Source organism: Nicotiana tabacum, chromosome 16 (genome assembly GCF_000715075.1).
Source record: "Nicotiana tabacum cultivar K326 chromosome 16, ASM71507v2, whole genome shotgun sequence".
In the NCBI taxonomy this organism is placed as follows: domain Eukaryota; kingdom Viridiplantae; phylum Streptophyta; class Magnoliopsida; order Solanales; family Solanaceae; genus Nicotiana; species Nicotiana tabacum.
This window is the reverse complement of record NC_134095.1, coordinates 161,910,316-161,933,659: the sequence shown is the minus strand read 5'-3', so window position 1 is coordinate 161,933,659 and position 23,344 is coordinate 161,910,316. Positions and strand designations below refer to the sequence as shown.

The window sequence follows — 23,344 nt, the reverse complement described above, 5'->3', positions numbered from 1 at the left end:
ACTACAACACATAATGAGTTAATTAAATACGTAAATAAAGATTCTGAGAAGATTTGAATTTAAAAATAAGGAAAGATTTTAAATATAAAATAGCAAAAAAAATCGATAGCTGAAGGAAGCAGTTGTCTGCTTTCTCCACAAATATGGTTCGTATTGTATGCTTTCTCCACAAATTTGTCCAGTCTGTTTTTTTGGTTTTGAACGAAGCAATTGAAACCATGAAGATATTAAATATTTTGACAATTCTTTTGCAAGTGTTAGATGAATTACTTGTGAGTTATATTTTTTCGGTAGTTCTTCGTTTGCTTGTGTGCCATAGTTATTTATTACAATAGAAAAACTCTTTTATTTACAAGTAACATTATGAAACTTATTCATTCTTCTGCCTCCTTTATTTAATTTAATAAATAAAATTATTGGACAAAAAGACCTATACAATATGTAAACTTAGCAAATTGATTATGCCCTTTCCTAAAACTTCTAGGAATTAAGTTGTCTATTATAAGTTAAAATTATTATTAGATGTGCTACTATTCCAACAGAACGTAATCATCTAAAGTTCAAACAAAAAATACCTTTGATGATTTTTTGGGAAGATTGTTGCCGACCATATAATTAAATTGAAGGTTTTTTCTTTACTTTTCATTTATTATTTTCGTTTTGGATCTTTTAGAGCAAAGCATAATAAGTAGGTAAATTATACCTTTTTATATTCTATTTACCTTTTATTATAGTTAATTATGTCAATGTACATTACAATTATAATTAATAATTTATTTTTGGTAGAACTAAGTTTAGGACTTTAAGATTGGATATAAATTTTCTTACTTTGATATTCCTTTAGTTTTGGTAAGTTGTACTCTTAAGTTGAGGAGAATTATACTAACAAGTTCCACGAATGAATTGGTTAGAATTTATCAATGCGATCTATACTTTAAAGAATTTAAAATTCGATTAACGATAGAACTAAGCCAACATAAAAGATACTAAAATTCGATGAGATTTAGACTTAGGTTGCCTTTTCTTTGTTGGATGATTTTGTTTGTGTTTTCTGTAATGAGCTGGAGAATAGCTTTTCAATAAAAAGTTTAAGTAAAACTCTTAAATCTTCAAGAGTTATATGTTCTCGTTGAAACTGAAAAGGAATCATTAGGGGTGTTCACGGTTCGGTTTGATCGGTTTTTGATTAAAATCAAAACCAAACCAATTTAATTGATTTTTAAAATTTTAAAACCAAAACCAAACTAAATTAAATACAAACCATCGATTTGGTTGTTATTGGTTTGGTTTGGTTTGGTTCGGTTTTCGGTTCTTAGTAAGCTAATAATAAGTCGATAATAGTGAAACAACACTATACAATAATCTGAAAATAATTTGCTAAATTTATGCTTTTTATATATTTCTTCCGGAACTGAAAGTTTATTTACCTCTTTAGATGAAAAGAATGAACAAAAAAATAAACTAAAGTTTGCTTTCTCAAGCTTTAGCCACTGCAGTCCTGCAATTTGAGTTTGCTTTCTTTACTCTTATGGTATGATTTTTTTTAACTCTTTTGTTAGGCAAAAGTATGTGCGGAGGGTTAGAGAATTAAAGTCTCTTAATGAAAAGAAAATTGGCCGATTCCTATTATTTTGGGATTAGGCAATCTTTTAAGATATAAGTAGGATAAATCAAAATTCAAAATAACAATTAAATTGCATAAAATATTTAATATTATTTAGAAAAAAGATATTATATTGTATATAAATAATTATTAAATTTTGTCTATAGTTAATCGGTTTGGTTCGGTTTATTTTTCGGTTTTTTATAATAGAACCAAAACCAAATAAAATATTATCGGTTTTTAAAATTTAAAATCATAACCAATCCAAATCAAAAAAAATATCGGTTTACTTAATCAGTTTGGTTTGATTTTCGGTTTGAATCGGTTTTCCGTCAAATCGTGAACAACCCTAGGAATCATGATAACTTACAATGTTGAAGTGCTGAAATTATAAAGCTAAAATAAATTTAGGTTGTGAATACATCGACTAATCAGTGAGAACATACATAAGGCAATTTCTTTTTTTATTGACTTAGCTATATAAGATGAACATTCATTATTTTTAGGAATATGAATTTTTGTTTTATAACGTAAGCACAAAATTATTAAATATTTAATATTTATGTCATATTTTAAAAATACTATCTCATTGAGATATGATACACGCGCAAGGCACGTACCCAAAGACTAGTTAACATAAAACTCGCTACACATTAATGTCTTTTACATTACCAATTAAAAATGTTGTATATGACATTTGGTTCGGATTTTTCAATTACAAATCAAAATCAATAGTCTCGGATTTTTAAATTTATAAATCAAACCAAACCAACAAAAGTCGGATTTTTCAATCATGGGTTTTCTTGAGTTTTTCGGATTTTTCGAGTTTTTTTTTCCGACAAAATCTTCACAACATAAAATTTATAATTTGTGCTCTAATATTTTTTCGATCCTAGTAGGATAAAACTATATAAGATGTTACCCAATAAAATAATACAAAATAATGTGAGATGAGTCATGATTATTGCTAATTAATAAGTCATAATAAAAATAAACATAATCTGAAAGTTCTAAGTTATGTTAGATAAGTACGACCAATAAGTACTAAGTGTTAATTACATGACTAAATAATATTAAAGGTGAGTTATGCATTTTCACTATCTAAATCAATGCAAAACTAAAAAAAAAATAAAAAAATTCAATACTATTGTCATTTCTAGTATTGAATTGAGTTTTTTTTTTTAGCATTAGTATTGATTTGATTTTGCTTTGGGCTTTATTTGAGTTACTAACTTTCATGAGCTATAAAACATATTTGACCATTCAAAAGTTCTAAGTGCAAGCTTGAAATAATACATTAAAATAGAGAATTATTAAAGAGCTTAAATTATATTTATAAATTACATTATAATAATTATTTTTATGAATAAAATATTTTTAAAACTTGTATACATGTAATGTCGGGTTGGTTTGGTTTCGGTTTGACTTTTTTGAGTTAAAACCAAATTAAACCAATTATGGTCAGGGTTTTTTGCTAATACCAAACCATAGTCGGGTTTTTTTTTCTCGGTTTGACTCGGATTATCGGCTTGGTGTATGAACAAGAATTAGCTATGAACTTCGTCGCTAAATAGCTCGTATCTGGCTGAATTGTTTGATAATCTGTCATTGCTAATTTCTTTTTTGTTTTTTTGGTAGCGGAGGTGTTGGGACGGCAAAAGTATTTAGAAGATGAAATTAAGCTACATAATTCAGAAAAAGAAGAAGAGATCAAACAGAGGCTGGAGAATAGCTAGTCCCAATTGTAAGAGTAATATTGAAGATTTGGAAAATTTTATATTTTCAACTTTGTTGGATTCCAAGAAAGTCCAGTTAATCGCAAGCTGGAAACTTTGTTCTAAGAATTATTGGCACTGAGATTATTCTTAACCAATGACATTTGTTGCCATAAGAATACTTTTCACGAATTTCATAGTTCTTACGTAGCGTAGAAGAACTTGGCTAACACTGATACATAAGTTTAACTTATATACATCGTCCTTCTACAAGAAGTGAGATGGTAATTTTGTCCAAATATTTGTTGATAGTTTAAAAAATATTTACCCTATTATATCACATGTACATGTTTGTACTAGTAGGTAAGTTTCCTTATTTTATAGAATACAAATCCTTCTTGTTCTTAAGGGTTGTCTATTGAGCGACTTGATACAGTAAAAATTTATTATATTGTACGGTAAATATATGGTCGAGTGCTTTTCTTTTCGGCACAAGTAGCATTAGTATAGTCTTGTATTTTTGACTCGTCGATTTATGTTACTACTTGTTTTTTCCACTTTGGTTTTTTGCTATCTTGTTGTTGTTACTGTTTGTTGTTACTGCTGCTTTTTTCATCTTTTTTTGAACCGATGATCTATCGGAAATAATTTTTCTACCTTCTGAAAATCGGGGTAAGGTCTGCATAAACACTACCCTACTCCGACCCACTTATGATATTACGTTGGGCTTGGTGTTGTTGTTGTTGTACCGGCGTCGTAGAATGAAAAGAAGGTGGCTAAAAGTCCTTAAGTGAAAATTAGGTGAAGCCTAATAAAAGGCACCGGTTACCTTCTTACTGACAGCACAGCTAGATGCTGGCACTCAATTAGTAGCGCTGGCATATCATTCGGCTCCTCGCATAAGTTAAAACCCTAAAAATATAGGCAAGAAAATAATATATTGATTCTTTCTATTGATCCGAAACCCCGTGGTTATACATATTCCCATCTTGAAACCCTATATAATAGTATAATACTCATAGAATAAGAGGGTTGTTTATATATAAGCATCAAGTGGGAAAAGCTCCAAAAAAGAATACACATTATGAAAGAAATGGCTTTCAGTTCTCTATTAACCTCAGTAGGGTACCTTGAAATCTTTATAGCAATCTTTTTCTTTCTTGTATTCTGGGCTATAGGAAATACCAAAAATGACCTACCAAGAAATTATCCATTTCTCGGAATGTTTCCAACCCTACTTCTCAATATACACAGAATCCATGAAAAGATTACAGAAGTTCTTTCAAAAACTGGAGGTACTTTCTTGTTGAAAGGCCCTTGGTTTACTAATATGGACATGCTTGGCACAGTAGATCCTGTAAATGTACATTATATTATGAGTACAAATTCTTCAAATTTTCCAAAAGGACCAGAATTCAAGAAGATTTTTGATGCTTTTGGTGATGGAATTTTTAATTCTGACTTTGATTTATGGAAGAAACAAAGCAAATATGCCAAAGAACTGGTCATTAATCAGAAATACCACAAATGTTTGATAAAAACCATTAACGACAAGGTCAAAGATGGCCTGATACCGATTCTTGATTTCATGGCTAAAGAAGATAAAATTTTTGATTTGCAAGATATTTTCAAGAGGTTAACCTTTGATACAATATGTAAAGTAGTCACTGGCTTTGATCCTGGTTGCCTTTCTCTTGAGTTCCCATGCGTTCCATTTGTGAAAGCTATGGAAGATATTGATTATGTTATAGTCATACGCCATTTATTGCCGGAGAGTATTTGGAAGCTGCAAAAATGGCTTGGAGTTGGGCCAGAAAAGAAACTAAGCAAAGCTGTGGAAGTTGTTGACCAAATTATAGAAAAGTTTATATTGATGAAACGTGAAGAGTTGAGCAATGGAGCAAAATCTAAGCAACAAGAAGTTGGTTTTGACTTATTAACATTATGCATAGTTAATGATGGAGAAAGGACAACAGGGTTGAAGTTTGATAATAAATTTTTGAGGGATACAATATTTAGCTTCTTGTTTGCCGGACGTGATGGAGTTAACTCCTGCCTTACTTGGTTCATTTGGCTGGTTTTCGCACACCCTGAGGTTGAAAGGAATATAAGAGAAGAACTTAAGGCAATCATCCCCGTGGAAGAAACTGAAAAATGGAAGTTTTTTACGGCAGAAGATTTGAAAAATGTGATTTATTTACATGCTGCATTGTGCGAAACAATGAGGTTGTATCCCCCTGTTCCATTCCAGCACAAGAGGCCACAGAAACATGATATTCTCCCAAGTGGTCACCATGTTCATCCCAAGATGAGAGTGATGTTTAATTTGTATGCGATGGGGAGGATGGAATTCATTTGGGGAAAGGAAGCTTCGGAATTCAAGCCAGAGAGATGGATATCAGAGTGTGGAACGATAAAACATGAGGCATCTTACAAGTTTTTGACTTTTGGTGCAGGACCAAGAAAATGCATAGGGATAGAAACATCTTTCACTCAATTAAAAGTTATGGCCGCTGTTATCATCCATAATTACGAGATTAAAATGGTAAAAGATCATGATGTTTCCCCTAATTGTTCCATTATCCTCCACATGAAACATGGTTTTAAGGTTAGGGTTAAGAAGAGATGGGCATAGTACTTTTTTGTTGCTCTCAAGCTGTAATGTTACTTGTGTTCATGCTCAAATAATTTTCAGTATGCAGTGATCTTCTTTTTGTTATTGTTTTAACTTTTTCTTTTCTTTAATTTTGTTCTTCTATTCATTTCTGTTTCCCAAAAGTTTAGAATAAGAATTGATGAATGCAGTTGCATTTGGTCATAAGTAATTCTTACTGATTTTAATCAGTCAATGTGCGTTTATTTGCTCCTGATTTGATTATGGCTTCCATGAGATTGCTTGTCGTTATGTCTATATGTGTTATCAACGTTAAAGAAAGAAATGAGGATTGGAATTGAGGTGTAATTATTGTTGCTATTTTGCATTTAAAACATATGGACAAAGTGATTAAACTTTATAAAAATAAATTTCATTAAGATGAGCTATCAAAGAGAATTGAGCTATGCTTTTCATCACCAAGTTATCTGTTTGATAGGCTCATATTTTATCTTGACACTTTCTTTTCTTAATAACTTTACTCAATAGTGTCGAATCAAGAGAGAGAATATTTAACAAAACAGACCAATTTCAGTCTAACTATTTGGCTATTTATAAACAAAAATTCAAAACAGCAAATTGAATTAGCTTAGAACGTACCGAATATATCCATATTATTGATCAATATACCCTGACAAAAGCACAACCTACCTAATAGAAGGAAAAATGAGTGTTAGCAATAAATTTTTGTAGAAAAATAAACTACATTCACAAACAACTATAAAAAAAAATAATTTTATTGATAAATATTGCGGGTTACACAATTCTGTTTATCTCTTGATTCTTCCCTCCGATTTGTTTTCCGTAATTCGATTGCTCAAAATGTAGGATGATATGCATCTCCTTAATATATTTGATGATCAAGAAGTATGTAGCAACACTCAATTTGGATCTTGAATATTGCTAGAACTTTGAGCAAGACATATTTGACATGTCTTTGATCTCTTAATGAATATTCTAAGAGCTTTATACAATTTCGGAGATCGTATATTTGATCTCTTTTTTGACATATTCCGAGAATTTATGGAATTGATGAGATCATTTTTTAAGGATAAGTATATCCTTATTCATAGACATGAATTAGGGTTTCGGTGGAGTAGTCACCAAAGACTTAACCCTAATGAGCTCATCTTGTGGAGGCCATAGTCCAAATTTTTTTATGCACTAATTTGACAAATTTTCAATGTCTATAAATTAAAAAAAACTTCAAAAGAATTAAAAGGGGAAAGAGCTCCATACCAAAAATTTCATTTATTTCCAACACTAGAAATACTTAAGCGTGAAAGATTCATATTCATCACTCCATATTCCTTATTGCTTGAGATATCGAAGTGGTTTAACTCTCCACGTGATATCTCACGACGTCGTGGCGTAAGGGACACGAATGGTAACATTCGCGGACAAGGAAGGTTTAGAGATTTAATATTAAATGAGTGCAAACAACGGTATTTTGTTGTTTTTTCTATAATTTCATAGCTTTCTGACGTAAAAAGTTACTCGCAGCATAAAACGTTTTGGCTGACTTCCAGTATAGAAACTAGTATAAAAAAAACGAACTACGTACTATGCGCGCGCACACACAAGAATCATACAACTCTACAGATTTTAACTTCTACACACTGACAGTGTAAAGGTATTTTTATATTATCAAGTCATTCAAAAGTCTACAAGTAACTCTATAACAAGTAAAATTTATAATTTTGAAAATAAGACACGTTATCTGTTACATTACAAAATGAATTATTTATCCATGCATCAATGAAAATTAGTTAAACTAAAATCTGAATGATCGATGGACACTTGAGTCATATATATAATCACATGGCTATGCACATATTCCAATCTTGGATCCCTAGCTATAAATAGAATAGAGTGTTGTTCATATAACAAGAAGCATCAAGTGAAAAAACTGCCAAAAGAATTCACATTACGAAAGAAATGGCTTTTAGTTCTCTGATAGCCTCAATAGGGTACCTTGAAATATTTATAGCAATGTTTTTCTTTCTTATATTCTGGGCTTTAGGAAATAATGGCCTACCAAGGAATTATCCATTTCTGGGGATGTTCCCAGCCCTTCTTCTCAATATACACAAAATCCATGAAGTGGCTAAAGAGGTTCTTTCAAAAACTGGAGGTACTTTCTTGCTGAAAGGCCCTTGGTTTACTAATATGGACATGCTTGGCACAGTAGATCCTGCAAATGTACATTATATAATGAGTACAAATTCTTCAAATTTTCCAAAAGGGCCAGAATTCAAGAAGATTTTTGATGCTTTTGGTGATGGGATTTTTAATTCTGACTTTGATTTATGGAAGAAACAAAGCAAATATGCCAAAGAACTGATGATTAATCAGAGATATCACAAGTGTTTGATAAAAACTATTGATGACAAGGTCAAAGATGGCCTGATTCCGATTCTTGAATTCATGGCTAAAGAAGATAGAATTTTTGATTTGTAAGATATTTTCAAGAGGTTGACCTTTGATACAATATGTAAAGTAGTCACAGGCTTTGATCTTGGTTGCCTCTCTCTTGAGTTCCCATATGTTCCATTTGTGAAAGTTATGGAAGATATTGATTATGTTATAGTCATACGCCATTTATTGCCAGAGAATATTTGGAAGTTGCAAAAATGGCTTGGAGTTGGGCAAGAAAAGAAGCTAAGTAAAGCTGTGGAAGTTGTTGACCAAATTATAGAAAAATTTATATTGATGAAACGTGAAGAATTGAGCAAAGGAGCAAAATCTAAGCAACAAGAAGATGGTTTTGACTTATTAACATTATGCATAGTCAATAATGGAGAAAGGACAACAGGGTTGAAGTTTGATAATAAATTTTTGAGGGATACAATATTTAGCTTCTTGTTTGCAGGATGCGATACAGTTAACTCCTGTCTTACTTGGTTTATTTGGTTGGTTTTCACATACCCCGGGGTTGAAAAAAATATAAGGGAACAACTTAAGACAATCATCCCCATGGAAGAAGCTGAAAAATGGAAGCTTTTTACGGCCGAAGATTTGAAAAATATGATTTATTTACATGCTGCATTGTGCGAAACAATGAGGTTGTATCCCCCTGTTCCATTCCAGCACAAGAGGCCACAGAAACATGATATTCTCCCAAGTGGTCACCATGTTCATCCCAAGATGAGAGTGATGTTTAATTTGTATGCGATGGGGAGGATGGAATTCATTTGGGGAAAGGAAGCTTCGGAATTCAAGCCAGAGAGATGGATATCAGAGTGTGGAACGATAAAACATGAGGCATCTTACAAGTTTTTGACTTTTGGTGCAGGACCAAGAAAATGCATAGGGATAGAAACATCTTTCACTCAATTAAAAGTTATGGCCGCTGTTATCATCCATAATTACGAGATTAAAATGGTAAAAGATCATGATGTTTCCCCTAATTGCTCTGTTATCCTCCACATGAAACATGGTTTTAAGGTTAGGGTTAAGAAGAGGTGGGCATAGTACTCTTATGTTGCTCCCAGGCTATAATGTTACTTGTATTCATGTTCAAATAATTGCAAGTATGCACTTCTGTTTTTTTTCCTAAGCTTTGTTTTTTCTTTTAACTCTTTCCTTTTTTTTTTTCTTTTTTAAATTTTGTTCTTCTATTCTTTTTTGTTTCCAATTCTCCTAGCTTAGAATAAGAATTGATGAATTCAGCATTTGGTCATAAGTAATTCTTAGTACTGATTTTAATCAGTCAACGTGCATTTATTTGCTCCTGATTTGACTAACACCATGTGGAGTGTTTTTTTGCCCTTCTCCTGAAGGATGGAAGCTGCAGCTTGTTCATTCTCAAAGGTCCTTTAGCTTTTCGAGGAAGATCGTTCTCATGTAAATATATCTTGTTCTCTTGTATAGTGGTGCCTGCCTTTGCCAGATTTGCCACCTCGTTTCCTTCTCTATAACAATGATTCACTTGGATGTTTCTGTGCTTCATCTTTTTCTGGATAGCTTCATTTATTGGTTGTAATCTCCATGGTGGTTTGGATTGTCCATTGATCAAGTTAACAATTATCATGGAGTACAACTCGTTGACTTATTTATCACAACACCATGAAATCCCAATTAAAGCTGCTTGAGCTTCACTAAAATTGTTAGTGTAGAATTGGGTGGGATATACAAAAGCCATAATCATGTCCCCATTTCTATTTCTAAAAATTCCTCCAGCTCCTGCCTTATTTTGAGACTTCATATAGTTGCCATCTGTTTTGAGTTTTCACGAATTACTAGTCGTACTTTTCCAGTTCACCATGATATTAGTAATTCTTGGTTTGTAATTTTTTTCTATGGATCAAACATCTTTCTAGTTCCAGGTATGCTCCATTTTGCTGAATTTCTTTTCCACTGTCACCTTTACCTGAAATAGAAAATAGTGATAAATGCTATTAGAAGATATTTGTGTTTTCTCATACTTGCTCTTACACCTTGCTTTCCATATTTCGCAGCATAAAATGCTAGGTGTGATGTGGAGAAGATACTTGTGGACATAGTTTTTAGCTGGTGCCTTCCACCACTGCCAAAAGCAATTTATGACATTATCTCCAGTAAACATAATCCCTAGCGGAGTAGAGATTTTCCTCCAGGCTTGTTTGGCGGTGTCGCTTCCAATAAGAACATCATCAGTGGTCTCATTCTTGGGAACCCTGCAACAAGAACATCTTGAAACCAAGTTAATGTGGGACCCATTTAAATAAAAAAAATAAAAGAAAAAGAAAAGGAAGACAACAGTTGGCTTAAACGTGCAATTTGCAAATCAAATTTTGCAAAAGACAAATTTGATTTGGAAAGATGCAAATCTGATTTTAGAAAGCCAAATCTGGAAACTTTTCCTATAAATAGAAGCTTTTGTTTTTCATCTAAATAGAAGTTAGAGAGAGTAATCCACAGATTGTAATCTGTGAGATAAATAGTGAGTGCGAGTAATATTGTAGTAAGGTGTTTAAAATAAAGAGTGTTATTTCTTTCGAAGTTGTAGTAGTCTTTTGGCACTACTAAGTTGTAATATTATAGTGGTAATATTGTTCAGCTCGGATATTATATTTTACCCCGTTAAAAGATTTGGTGTCTTTGTTACTCTCTTGTGTTATTGTGATTTATCGTGGATATTATTCCTGGGTGGGATATTATATTTTTATTCCCAACAACGTAGTATCAAAGCCATGGCGAGTAATGGTACGCTGTCTTTTCAGTATCCCCGTCTCACAAAAGATAATTATGAGAAATGGTGTGTACGCATGAAAGCCATTCTTGGCTCCCATGATGTGTGGGAAATCATAGACAGATGGTGTGAAAAAATCGATAATGAGGAATCTCTACCTCAAAATGAAAAAGATGTATTGGCAAAAATAAGGAAGAAAGATCAACAAGCCATCACGCTCATCCACTAATGTCTAGATAATGCCATGTTTGAGAAGGTGGCAGATGCTACCACCTCAAAGGAAGCTTGGGAGATTTTAAAAAATTCTCTCCAAGGAGTTGACAAGGTGAGTAAGGTAAAATTTCAAACTCTAAGGGCTGATTTTGAAGTTTTAAAAATGAAAGAATCCAAATGCATTTCGGATTATTGTTCAAAAGTGAAGGTTGTTGTGAATCAACTAAGAAGATACGGAGAGGACATAGAAGATGTCCGTGTGGTAGAAAAGATCCTTCGCACTTTAACACCTAAATTTGATTTTGTGGTGTGTGCTATTGAGGAGTCTAAAGATTTAGACTCTATGACGGTGGAGCAATTGGAGGGTTCTTTACAGAAACACGAAGAAAAGATCAAAAGGAGACAAGAAGTGCCACTAGAGCAACTTCTTAAAACTCAGGCATCCTTCAAGGATTATGGAGGTGAAAAGAGCTATCGAAGGAATGGACGGGGACGAGGTCGTGGCGGTCATGGACGAGGAAGAAGTAACGATAACAACTTGAACAATGAAGCTAAAATTTACTAAACATTCAGAGGTCGTGGTTGTGGACATAGAGGAGGAAGAGGACGTGGCTACTATCAAGAAAATAATGGACAAAGGTATGACAAATCAAAAATTGAGTGCTATAATTGTCATAAATTTCGCCATTACTCTTGGGATTGTTGTAGCAATGTTGAAAAAAAGCTAACCTTGTTGACGACAATAAAGAAGAAGTTGAGTCAACGTTGTTGATGGAACTCAAGAAATAAGACAGAGATGATTGCAGCTCGTGGTATTTGGACAATGGAGCAAGCAATCATATGTGTGGATGCAAAGAGAAGTTTGTGGAGATCAATAAAATAGTGAGAGGTATGTGTCCTTTGGAGATACCTCAAATATTCAAATCGAAGGGATTGGTACGATTCTGATCTCCTGTACAGATGGTAGTCACAAGTTAATTTAAGATGTTTATTAAGTGCCAAAATTAAAAGGTAATATATTGATTTTGGGCCAACTTCTTGAAAAGGAATATGACATCCACATGAAAAACATGCATATTTGGCTTAGAGATTTAAGTGGAATTCTAATTGCTAAAGTGCATATGGCAAAGAATAGATTATTTTCTCTGAATCGTACAACAATTGATGCAAAGTGTTTGAAGGCTAATGTGCAAGATGAATTATGATGTTGGCACATGCGATTTGGGCACTTGAATTTTGAAGCGCTCAAAAACAATGGGAGAACAGAACATGGTGCATGGGATGCCATCAATCAGCCATCCCAATCAATTGTGTGAAGCTTGTCTTCTTGGAAAACATGCAAGGAGGAGTTTTCCAAAGGAGCCCATGTTAAGATCAACCAAACCGCTTTAGCTTGTCCATACTGATATGTGTGGACCAATCAATCCATCTTCCTTTGGTAAAAGTAAATATTTTCTGCTCTTCATTGATGACTTTAGTAAAAAGACTTGGGTTTATTTCTTGAAACAAAAATTTGAAGCTTTTGCCGCTTTTAAATTTTTTAAAGTACTTGTGAAAAAAGAAAGTGGTTATGAAATAAAAGTTTTAAGGTCCGACAGAGGAGGCGAATTCACTTCAAAAGAATTTAATGACTTCTATCAATCTCATGGAATTCGTCGCCCTCTAACGGTACCTTATTCACCCCAACAAAATGGAGTTGCAGAGAGAAAGAATCGAACGATTCTTAATATGACTAGATGTATGTTGAAAGCTAAAAGTATACCTAAGGAATTTTGGGCCGAATCTGTTTCTTGTGCAGTTTATTTGAACAACAGGTCTCCAACAAGGAATGTTAGAGATCAAACTCCTCAAGAAATATGGAGCGGAAGAAAGCCAAGTGTCAAGCACTTGAGAATCTTTCGGAGCATAGCCTATGCTCATGTGCCACATCAAGGGAGAGCAAAGCATGACGATCGAAGTATCAAGCATGTATTTGTTGGCTATGATACAAGTTCAAAAGGCTACAAATTATACAACCCAAGCAGTGGCAAGGTGATGGTAAGTCACGATGTTGAATTTGATGAAGAATTGGCATGGGATTGGGAAGCTCAGGAAGAAACTTCATATGATTTTCTTCCATACTTTGGTGATGAAGAAGAACCAGAGACCATGGAACCTGTGCAGCATACAACTCCACCTCCTTCTCCAACCAATGTGCCATCTCCATCTTCTCAAGAAAGTTCAAATGAACAGTCGCAAAGGACAAGGAGTATTCAAGAGCTCTATGAGGACACAAAAGAAGTTACTAATTTAATTTTTTATGTTGTCTCTTTGCTGGCAGTGAACCAATGAACTTTGATGAAACTGTTACAAACAAAAGGTGGAGACAAGACATGGAGGAGGATATTGAGTCAATAGATAAGAACAACACTTGGGAGTTAACAATTCTTCCCAAGGGTCATCGAGCAATTGGAGTGAAATGGGTATACAAGACAAAGAAAAATGCTGATGGAGATGTGGAGAGATATAAGGCACAACTTGTGGCTAAAGGCTACAAGTAAAGGTAGCATGGTGCCAAGAATAAAGTAGAGCTCAAATATGTAAAATCTCATTACCAAGTTGCAAATATTTTTCAAAAGCCGCTCAAGTTTAAAGATTTTCAGAGATTGAGATCGAGACTTTTAATGAAGAAGAAAAATCAAAATTAAGGGAGAGATTTGTGGGACCCATTTAGATAAAAAAGAAATAAAAGAAAAAGGAAAAGAAGACAACAATTGGCTTAAACGTGCAATTTGCAAATCAGATTTTGCAAAAGACAAATCTGATTTTAGAAAGCCAAATCTGGAAACGTTTCCTATAAATAGAAGCTTTCGTTCTTCCTTTCAAACACACCAAAACGAGAGAGAAGCAACTGAAGATAGAGAGAGTAATCCACACATTATAGTCTGTGAGATAAATAATGAGTGTGAGTAATATTGTAGTGAGGTCTTTAAAATAAAGAGTGTTATTTTTTTCGAAGTTGTAGTAGTATTTTGCACTACTAAGTTATATTATTATAGTGGTATTATTGCTCCTTAAAAGATTTGGTGTCTTTGTTACTCTCTTGTATTATTGTGATTTATCATGGATATTATTCCTGGGCGGGATATTCTATTTTTATTCCCAACAGTTAAAACCAAACCTATGCATAGAATCATCAAGAGGTAATATCTTTTTGAGGAGTTTCCACGTGAAGAATGAAATTTTGAAAGGAATTTCTTCAATTCAGATGTAAAAAGTTGTAGTAAGGGGCTGTTTTTCTTTCTGACAAATTGAAAGGCTGAGGAACATGAGAAAGAACCATTTGGAGAGAGGTTCCATATAGCATTTTCATTGAAAGTAGGATGCCAGTGTTAATATCACTAATAATATCTATAAGATAACCTGGCATATCATATGTGATGTTGTCCAAGTCCCAATGATTATCATAAATAAAAGAGCATACCTTCTCATTGCCGAGTTTAGGAGTATGTTCTAGTAAGTGGAAAAGGAAGCATTTACAAGTCCAATTATCCCATAAAAAAACTATTTCCTTTGTTTATTTTCCAATTGATGTCTTGCTCAATCCTCTCTCTACTGGTGAGAAGATCTTTCCAACTGCTGGAGTCTTTAGAGCTTATCACTTTAGAGAGTAGATTACTCCTTTGATAGTATTTTGGTTTAAGGAATTCAGACCAAAGAGAGCTCTCCATTCTCAATCTCCACCACCTCTTAGTAGAGAATGAGTTACAGATATCAAGTAAACTCTTAAATTCTAAACCTCTTTCCTCTTTAGGGTAACACATATTGCTCCTGGAACTACATTGATAGCTATTTTTCCCATCTATTTTCCCCCAAAAGAAGTTGGATGCATCTCTAACTCTTCTAGGACAATTTTCGTAGGTTGAATAGCCACAGATATATGAAGAGTCTAGGACTGTAGGGTATGATTAATAATAATAGCTTTCTCACCTAGAGATAAAAACCTGTCTTGCCAACCTGCTATTTTGTTAACGATCTTTTTGGAAATGTCTGCAAAATAGCAGATCTTCTTCCTGCCTGAGTAGATGGGACAACCAAGATAAGTGAAAGGGAATGGTGAGTTTTTGCGGATAGTTCAAGGCCCTTGTGAGTGTTTTTGCTGCAAGAATAAAAAGAGCCGATGAGAGAGGATCACCTTGCTTAGGACCCCTCGTAGACTTGAAGAATCCAAATCTAATACCATTGATGATTACAGAGTATCAGTTATTGGCGATAAGTCTATGGATCATCCCAATAAAACCTTCAGCGAAACCAAATTTCCTTAGGACAAAAGTAAGAAAGGTCCAGGACATTTTATCTTAAGCTTTAGACATGTCCAATATGATGACCACATTTCCATTCTTGTTTTTGGATCTAATTCCTTGAGTGATTTCTTGAGTCAAAAGAATATTTTCAGTAATCAATCATCCTTTGACAAATCCTAACTGATTGTTAAGAATAAGTTTTGGAATTAAAGAGTTCAGTCTTATGGCCAAGATCTTGGAGAGGATCTTATTAGAAAAACTACAAAGACTAATCGGCCTGAGTTGTGAAAAATTATCAGGAGAAGTGACTTAAGGAATGAGAGCAAGTCAAGTATGTCTGAAGTACTTGCTAAGAATAGTACCCTGAAATAAAGAGGTGATCAATTCAATAACATCCTTTTTGATTATATTCCATATAACCTGATAAAAGTGGCCACTAAAACTGTTTGGACTTGCAGAGCTGCTAGGGCCCATAGAAAATATAGCATCTTTAATATCTTCTTCCTCAAGCATTTTTTGCATCAGACGGTTGTCTTCATCAGTAATGAGGCTCTCACAGTATCTAAGTATCTGCATATTGGATTCAGAATTTTGCTCAGAGAACATATGGCTTAAATAATCTACTGCTGCCTCAGAAATTTCTTGAGTACCCTTCACCCATTGATCTTTTCTGTTCTTGATCCTGTAGATCTGTGATCTTCACCTCTTCTCCCTGATGACACTATAAAAGTACTTAGAATTAGTATCACCTTCTTCTGCCCATTTGACCCTAGCTTTCTGCCTAAGAATAGAATCTTCCTTCTTAAGACAGCTTATGTACTATGCTTATGTCTTGTATAGCCTTTCTCTATTTTGACCAGAGTTGTTGACTTCATTAATGGCCTCGTACATGTTGATTTCATTCTCCAGTTATTTTACATTTTCAAAAATATCACTTATGTTTTCCGTTGACCATTTGTTCAGTTCTTTAGCCAGACTTTAAACTTTTGGTGAAGGGTCCACATAGGATTTCCTTCAATTTTCATGTCCTAAGTAGTTTTGACAAGAGGAATGAAGTCTTCTTGTTTAGTCCAAAAATTGCGAAATCTGAAATATTTGATCATTTGATGATTATCCTTGGAGCATGACACAAGAAGTAAATTATGATCAGACCTTGTTTTAGACAAATGATAAAACCATTCATCATTGTGCATGATTCTGTCCAATCTCATACTGATTCTATTCTTCCTACCTCTACCATTACACCATGTCAAGATATTACCAGTAAAGCCTGAATCAGTCATTCTACAATCTCCTGTAAAGGTGATAAAATCAATATCATTGCTTAGTCTAAAGGGAACACCACCTTTCTTCTCCTCTAAGGCCATGATAGAATTAAAATCCCCTCCAATCGCCCAAGGACCATCAATAATAGAGTTTAGATCCATCAGTTTGTTCCATATGTACACTCTTGTAACACTTTGTAAATTAGGACTAGGTGTGGACGTGTTAAATAATTGTTAATATGACATCTTAGACATATGAAGTCCTATTGGGATGAGTATGGGTGAAAATAACTGTTTTAGAATCAAGATGGAGAGCGAGGTGCATAAGTTTTGATAAAATGGAATAAGTTTATGGAAGGTCTGTCTTTCAGCCAGATTTTATAAAATTTTGTTAGGATTTTGAGAAAACTCAAAGCACAAAAGTTGTGACCTTTGAAATAACTTTTCAATGATATATTATGGAGTCCTAACGGACCTCTATGCAAAACATTATGCATGTTTTACTAGACAATGCATAGTTTGCGCGCCCAACTGGTCCCCTACACGGCCGCACACTTGTGATAGTGCTACTGCTTTGATGCACGTTCATGTTACACCCCAAGTTTTCATACGTGAGAGTACGTCGTAAGTCATTGATGTAAGCTCGGAAATGAGATTATATTTGGAAGCAAATAAAGTAAGTTAATCATGTTACCTTGGAGGTTACAAATATTTAAGATCATGAATAACGAGTACCAAGAGGGTTGGAAATCTTAGAAGCTAAACCAATTGAAGAAAATAAGTTTCGTCGAAAGTCGACAAGTTTCGAATGTTATAACATGTACTTTGGGGTGAGATTAGGGTTATTAACATGATAAGAAGGTTATTATATGAGTTATTTTAGTCGTATGATATTCATTTTCTACATTTTGAAGGCAAGCAAGTTGTGGAACAAGAGTTGGCAAAGGTCATCACAAGTTACATTCATAAATTTGCTGAAATTTAGGTCAAATATATCTGAGAATTTCTCCAAATATACTTGGAATCATGGGGTTTTATACCTACCAAATTGAAGGTCTATTATTCTAGTTTCTAACATATTAAACTGTTCGTTAATACGAAATTGGAGTAGATAGATATTCGCGTTTTCGCGAGACCGCGCAAGCAGCTCCCAATGGGACCCACTTAGGCGGTGGTTGACCTACTTCAATTTATAAACGATTTGGACGCCTATTTTAGCTCATTTTTCAACTAAAATTCGTCTCCAAACTTCTCCTAACCCTCATAAACATATACCACAAGGGTTTGAAGTGATTCCAAAGTGATTACACCATATTTCAACATCAAAACTTAGTTCTAGTGAAGAACAACACCTCTTTGAGGTTGTGTTGTCATTGAGGATTGTTATGGGATGTATTTGGATAAAATTACAAGTTGTTGCTGCTGTCTAAGGTGAGTATAACAGCCTACTAATTGTTCTTAATCTTACTTGTATGTTGGTTAAGTTGTTAGGATAATAAACTACAAGATAATACTTGAATTAGCTTAAGTCACTTCTATGGTGTTGTATTGCTATTAAGGGTTGTTGTAAACTAAATATAACTTGAATTTTGTCTTGAAGTTACTGTATAAGGTATTTATATTGTGATCTTGCTTGTGCCTAAGGTTATCTTGATGTTGATTAAGTTAAATGGATGGGCTAGACATGAACTAGTGAATAAAGTTGCTAATTGAGGATAGTTGAAGTTGTGGATTATTTTTGTTGTTATAAATATATGGTTTAAGGCTGGAATCATTGATTAATGACTTCATTATCATGTTAATGATACTTTTATGTTGATGTAATAAGTCTATAAGGATTGATAAGGGGTATACGGATTCCAATCGGAGCTTGCCGCTCATCGTAATGTAGTTGTGACTTGTTGTTGTTATATAGTGTCTTGATATTGATAATTATGTATTGATGGATTGCTCTGGTAATTGTTGTTGGTATATGGTATTGGAGGAGGCCCGTGTTACTAGGGAGATGCTGCCCAAATTTACGTAAACGAGCTACTAGCTTAAGTTATAGACTTAGCCTTTGCTCAACACTGATTTTGAATCTCCTTATACTATGATAGATCGAGTTGACTTGTTTGAAGAGTTTCTTGGAAGGGATTAGGGACTCAACGGGTTTAAGGTATGTTAAGGCACTTTCTTCTTTCTTTTGGCATGATCTAAAGTGAAATGAATACGCTACTTCATAACGGATCTACTCCTAGCAACTAAGGTTGTCCATGTTGTTCTTTCCTTATAAAATTATTCTAAGCAAGTGTGTATGATCCTTGAATCCTACTAAGGTTCATATTGAGGGTATGGATGTCCATAGTGCTCTTAAGTCACTCCAAAAGGTTTAGAAGGTGATTCCATGAGTTGAGCATGCATTATATATATGTATATCTATTTTACTCTACCGAGCCGCACTATAGTCGGCCGGGTACGACACCTATTGTGCAACCACTGATCAGTTGGTTTACCGAGATCCACGTGACCGGGTATGATTCTACCGAACCTTATGATGGTCGGGTACGCTTTTACAAAGTCCTCTTTGAGGCCGGGTATGATATGATGATGATGATGCCCACAGAGGCGAATGTTTTAAAAAGTTTATGTATATATATGTATTATGCATTTCATATCAGTAACCCCCAGAGGCACTCTGATGTTACAGGTTGTATCTCCTCTATCTCTCTCTTTACATTACTGTTCTTGTTTATGCTTTCCTGCCTAACATACTCGGTACTTTATTCGTACTGACGTCCCTTTTGCCTGGGGACGCTGCATTTCATGCCCGTATGTCTCGATTTATAGGTTGACAGTCCTCCAGTAGGCTATCAGCTCAGCGAAGGTGTTGGTGCACTCCACTTGCTCTGGAGTTGCCTATTTGGTCAGTATGCTTTGGATATGTATTGATTGGTATGGCGGAGCCCTATCCCGACCTTTATGATTTTATGTACTATTAGAGGATTGTAGACAGATTTCAGGTGTATGGATACTTGTATGGCCTTGTCGGCCTATGTTTCGAGTTTACTAATGGTCATGTTGGCCTTATAGGCCCGTATGTCACATATATTAGTTTGTATATCATGTTGGGTCTTCATATGTTGAGTATTCCCTTATGTTTTATTCTTGTTATCTCATGACGGGTTTTCTGGCTCATTCTCTCATGATAACATGATAAGAAAGATATGTTACATTGGTACTCGATTGAGTAAAGCACCGGGTGCCCGTCGCGGCCCTTCGGTTTGGGTCGTGACAGTTCAGGTGCATAGTTACGCCTTCATCTGTCTGGGGGCGCACCCATGAAGCCGTTTTATAAGCCCTACCTCATCCCCCACACCCAAAACACAAAACTTGCTCTAGAAAGGGGAGCTTTTAAGAACCTAACTCCTCAAAGGCCCCTCCATCATACAAGGTGAGTTTTAATGGTGATTCTAAGTTAATTTCAATTCTCCAATACCTTATCAACATGGGTAAACCTTTTAAATCATTAGGTATTCGATTGGAACATCATTGTTGTGAGAAGAAATCCTAGAACTCGAATTCAAGAGGATTGAATATCAAAAAGTAATGTCTGTATCCTCTAATTGATTATAGCATTAGATTAATGATTATAAACTCTAAGTTCATGAGATATGGGTTGATGGGTTTGATAGAAAAGCACAAACGATTATAGGTTTGGGTTGTTGATTATTGGTTAAGGGTGTTATTTATCTTATGGGTGAAGAAGAATGATATTGATTATAAGATTTTGAGATTTTAGAATTTATTTAAGAGCAAGAGAATAAGGTTTTGGGTGTAGAAACACCACTAATGAGGGATATGAGGCTTTACGCCCATAAGAAATTTGATAAAATGCCTAAGTGACCAAAACATGAGTATTCGCTAATATGGAATCCCTTTGACTTGTATTCATATGGATTAAAGTTGAAAGGGTTAGAAAACATTATATTATGCTCAAGAGCGGGAAGTTAAGGTATGTGAGGCTAACTCTTTATGTTTGGAAATGTTTATGATTCTTCCTTCATTATGTTTCTTTTACAACGTTATTAATTGCCTCAGAAATTTAGTTAAACCCAGTTCTTTGAATAGTTGCAGAACTTCTATTCTATAGCTTCATAACTCGTTCATGAATTTCATTCTAAATATTGTGAGCTCAATGCATAATCAATATAGACTTGGGTTTGATGCCCACGAGTATTAGTCTATATTACTCAGTATGTCATAAACAATTGAAGTTTCAATTTTCATAATCAGTTCAAGAATACATGTTATAGTCTAGTCCTATTCAGTATTCCAGTATCATGTAACTCAATATGATTCAGTATTTCAGCATCACATATTGCAGTATGATTCTCAATTCATGAATTTAAATCTCTGAATGTTGAACACCTGTATTTGGGTATGAGGCCATAGTTTATGTTTTATGCATGTTTAGGCCTGAGACCGTAGTTTATGCTTTATGTATGTTTGGGCCTAAGGTTGTAGTTTATGCTTTATGTATGTTTGGGCCTGAGGCCGTAGTTTATGCTTTATGCATTTTGGGCCTGAGGCCGTAGTTATGTACACATATACTTGGGCCTGAGGCCGTAGCTTGTGCACATATATATTGGGCCCAAGGCCATAATTTATTCAAATAAATTGGTGGTTCATCATTCAAAAAAGGGAGTATTCACATCTTTACTTTCTTTGTTCAGTTCAGTTATCAATTATTATTTTAGTTATCAATTGTCAATTATCATTTCAGTTATCAGATATCAGATATCAGTTCTCTTTAGCTATTAGTTATCACTTATCAATTTAGTTTCAGTTCATTATTTCAGTTGCTTTACATACCAGTGCAGCTCAAATGTACTGATGTCCCTTTTGTCTGGGGCCTACATCTCACGATGTAGGTAACGGTTTACAGGTTGATGATTCAGAGAACTAGAATTCTCATACCAATTATTTGGTAAGCCTAGTTCTTTTGGGGCATTATCATTATTTTAGAGTCTTTCAATATTTACAAACAATCATTATTTTCAGTACTTCATTAGAGGCTTCATATACTAGAGTCAGTTATACAGAGTAACATGCTTTTCATGTTAAGAAATGTTGTCTAAGAAATATTTTAGACATGTATTAGTATTTTCGCACTTGATTTATATAATCCAGACTTCCATTATTTCAGTATGTGCTAGTGTATCTTCCGTTTAGTAGTTATGATATCTCATGTTGATTCAACAACTTTCTCTCGGTCACATATAGTCAGGCACGAGTATCGTGTTACGTCCATGCCTAGGTTCGGAGCATGACAACGCTTTTAGCTTCCTTTGATCTAGCATAGACTGCAGTAATCCGGAATGGATCCGAACTTCCCAACAACTACATTTAAGAGTGATTTGTTGTCTGCTTTTGGAGATGACTGAACAATTCATAGTAGAGTTCCAAAAACACCAGATCTTACTATGGGCATTAGCAATAGCATGGTCATACCCCATATCTCTTCAAAATCTGTCAATTTTGTTACTTTTCAAGAAAGGCTCCTGAAGTCCCACAAAATCCACCTTGTGAAGCTTGCTTAATTGAACTAGGCTTTGATATGCTCCTTTGGACTTCATCCCTCTTATATCCCATATAATTATCTTAATCATAAGAAATTTTTGTAGGTTGAGCTAACTTCTTTTTCTTGGGATGTATTACTTCTTCCCTATTTTTCTTTGTTCTTTTGTTATGTTTTTGACCTTGTAGATAGGCCTAGGTGCTGAATCACCCGCTCAATCTCCTTGGTTACTGGATCTGTAGGTTCCTTAGGTTTAAGTGTAAAGGTTTCACTTAGATTGGCTGCCACTTCTTTCTTGTCCGACTCATTGCCTTCAAGAAAACCTTCTACTTCTTCATCTGAAGAGTCTTATGCAATATGTTCCTCACTAGTATCATAACACTATTCATTATTTGAGCTATGCTACAAATCTGGACCATGTCTCTCTTGGCTTACAACTTAAATTACCTGCATATGTCCTAGATCCACTATAATTTGACTTCATTTGGATTTCTTACAAGTTGTGACTGCTATGAAAGGGATCAACATCTCTTCATTGGAACTGTTACAACTGCTATGTTCCATTTTGTCATTCCCAGCTTTTTGATATACTTCAGTAGAATTGAGTGTATTCTCCTTTTGTAATCCTCTTTGCTTTTTTATTTTTTGTTTTTCTTGTTTCTTTACCCATCTCTTCCTGCTCCATTGTTTCTTTTACTCTATTCTTATAAGATTGCTTGCTTTTTACTTGACTCGTATCATGTTCTTTATTTTCAGAAAGATGATGTCTTTTTTTGTTGTTTTCTTTTCTTTTTCTTCTTGTTCTTTTTGATTGACATCATAGTTCTTTCTAGTTGTGTTTCATTAGTAGTTGTCTGCATTTTGGTTGTACCTTCTTCA

At 34.2% G+C, this 23,344-nt stretch overlaps 1 protein-coding gene and 1 pseudogene across 1 annotated transcript; both read left to right on the top strand.

Moving 5' to 3' along the window:
* Nucleotides 1-4,391: 4,391 nt before the first annotated feature.
* On the top strand, nt 4,392-6,016 carry LOC107805537 (alkane hydroxylase MAH1-like). Its single transcript, XM_016629594.2, has one exon. The coding sequence runs from the start codon at nt 4,403-4,405 to the stop codon at nt 5,951-5,953; it is 1,551 nt and encodes a 516-aa protein (XP_016485080.2). The 5' UTR covers nt 4,392-4,402; the 3' UTR covers nt 5,954-6,016.
* Nucleotides 6,017-7,697: 1,681 nt separating this feature from the next.
* On the top strand, nt 7,698-9,530 carry LOC107805541 (alkane hydroxylase MAH1-like; annotated as a pseudogene).
* The last annotated feature ends 13,814 nt before the right edge of the window (nt 9,531-23,344 follow it).

Bases quoted from the DNA above. Each gene is read 5' to 3' on its own strand.
- LOC107805537 (XM_016629594.2), top strand. From the start codon at position 4,403: ATGAAAGAAATGGCTTTCAGTTCTCTATTAACCTCAGTAGGGTACCTT.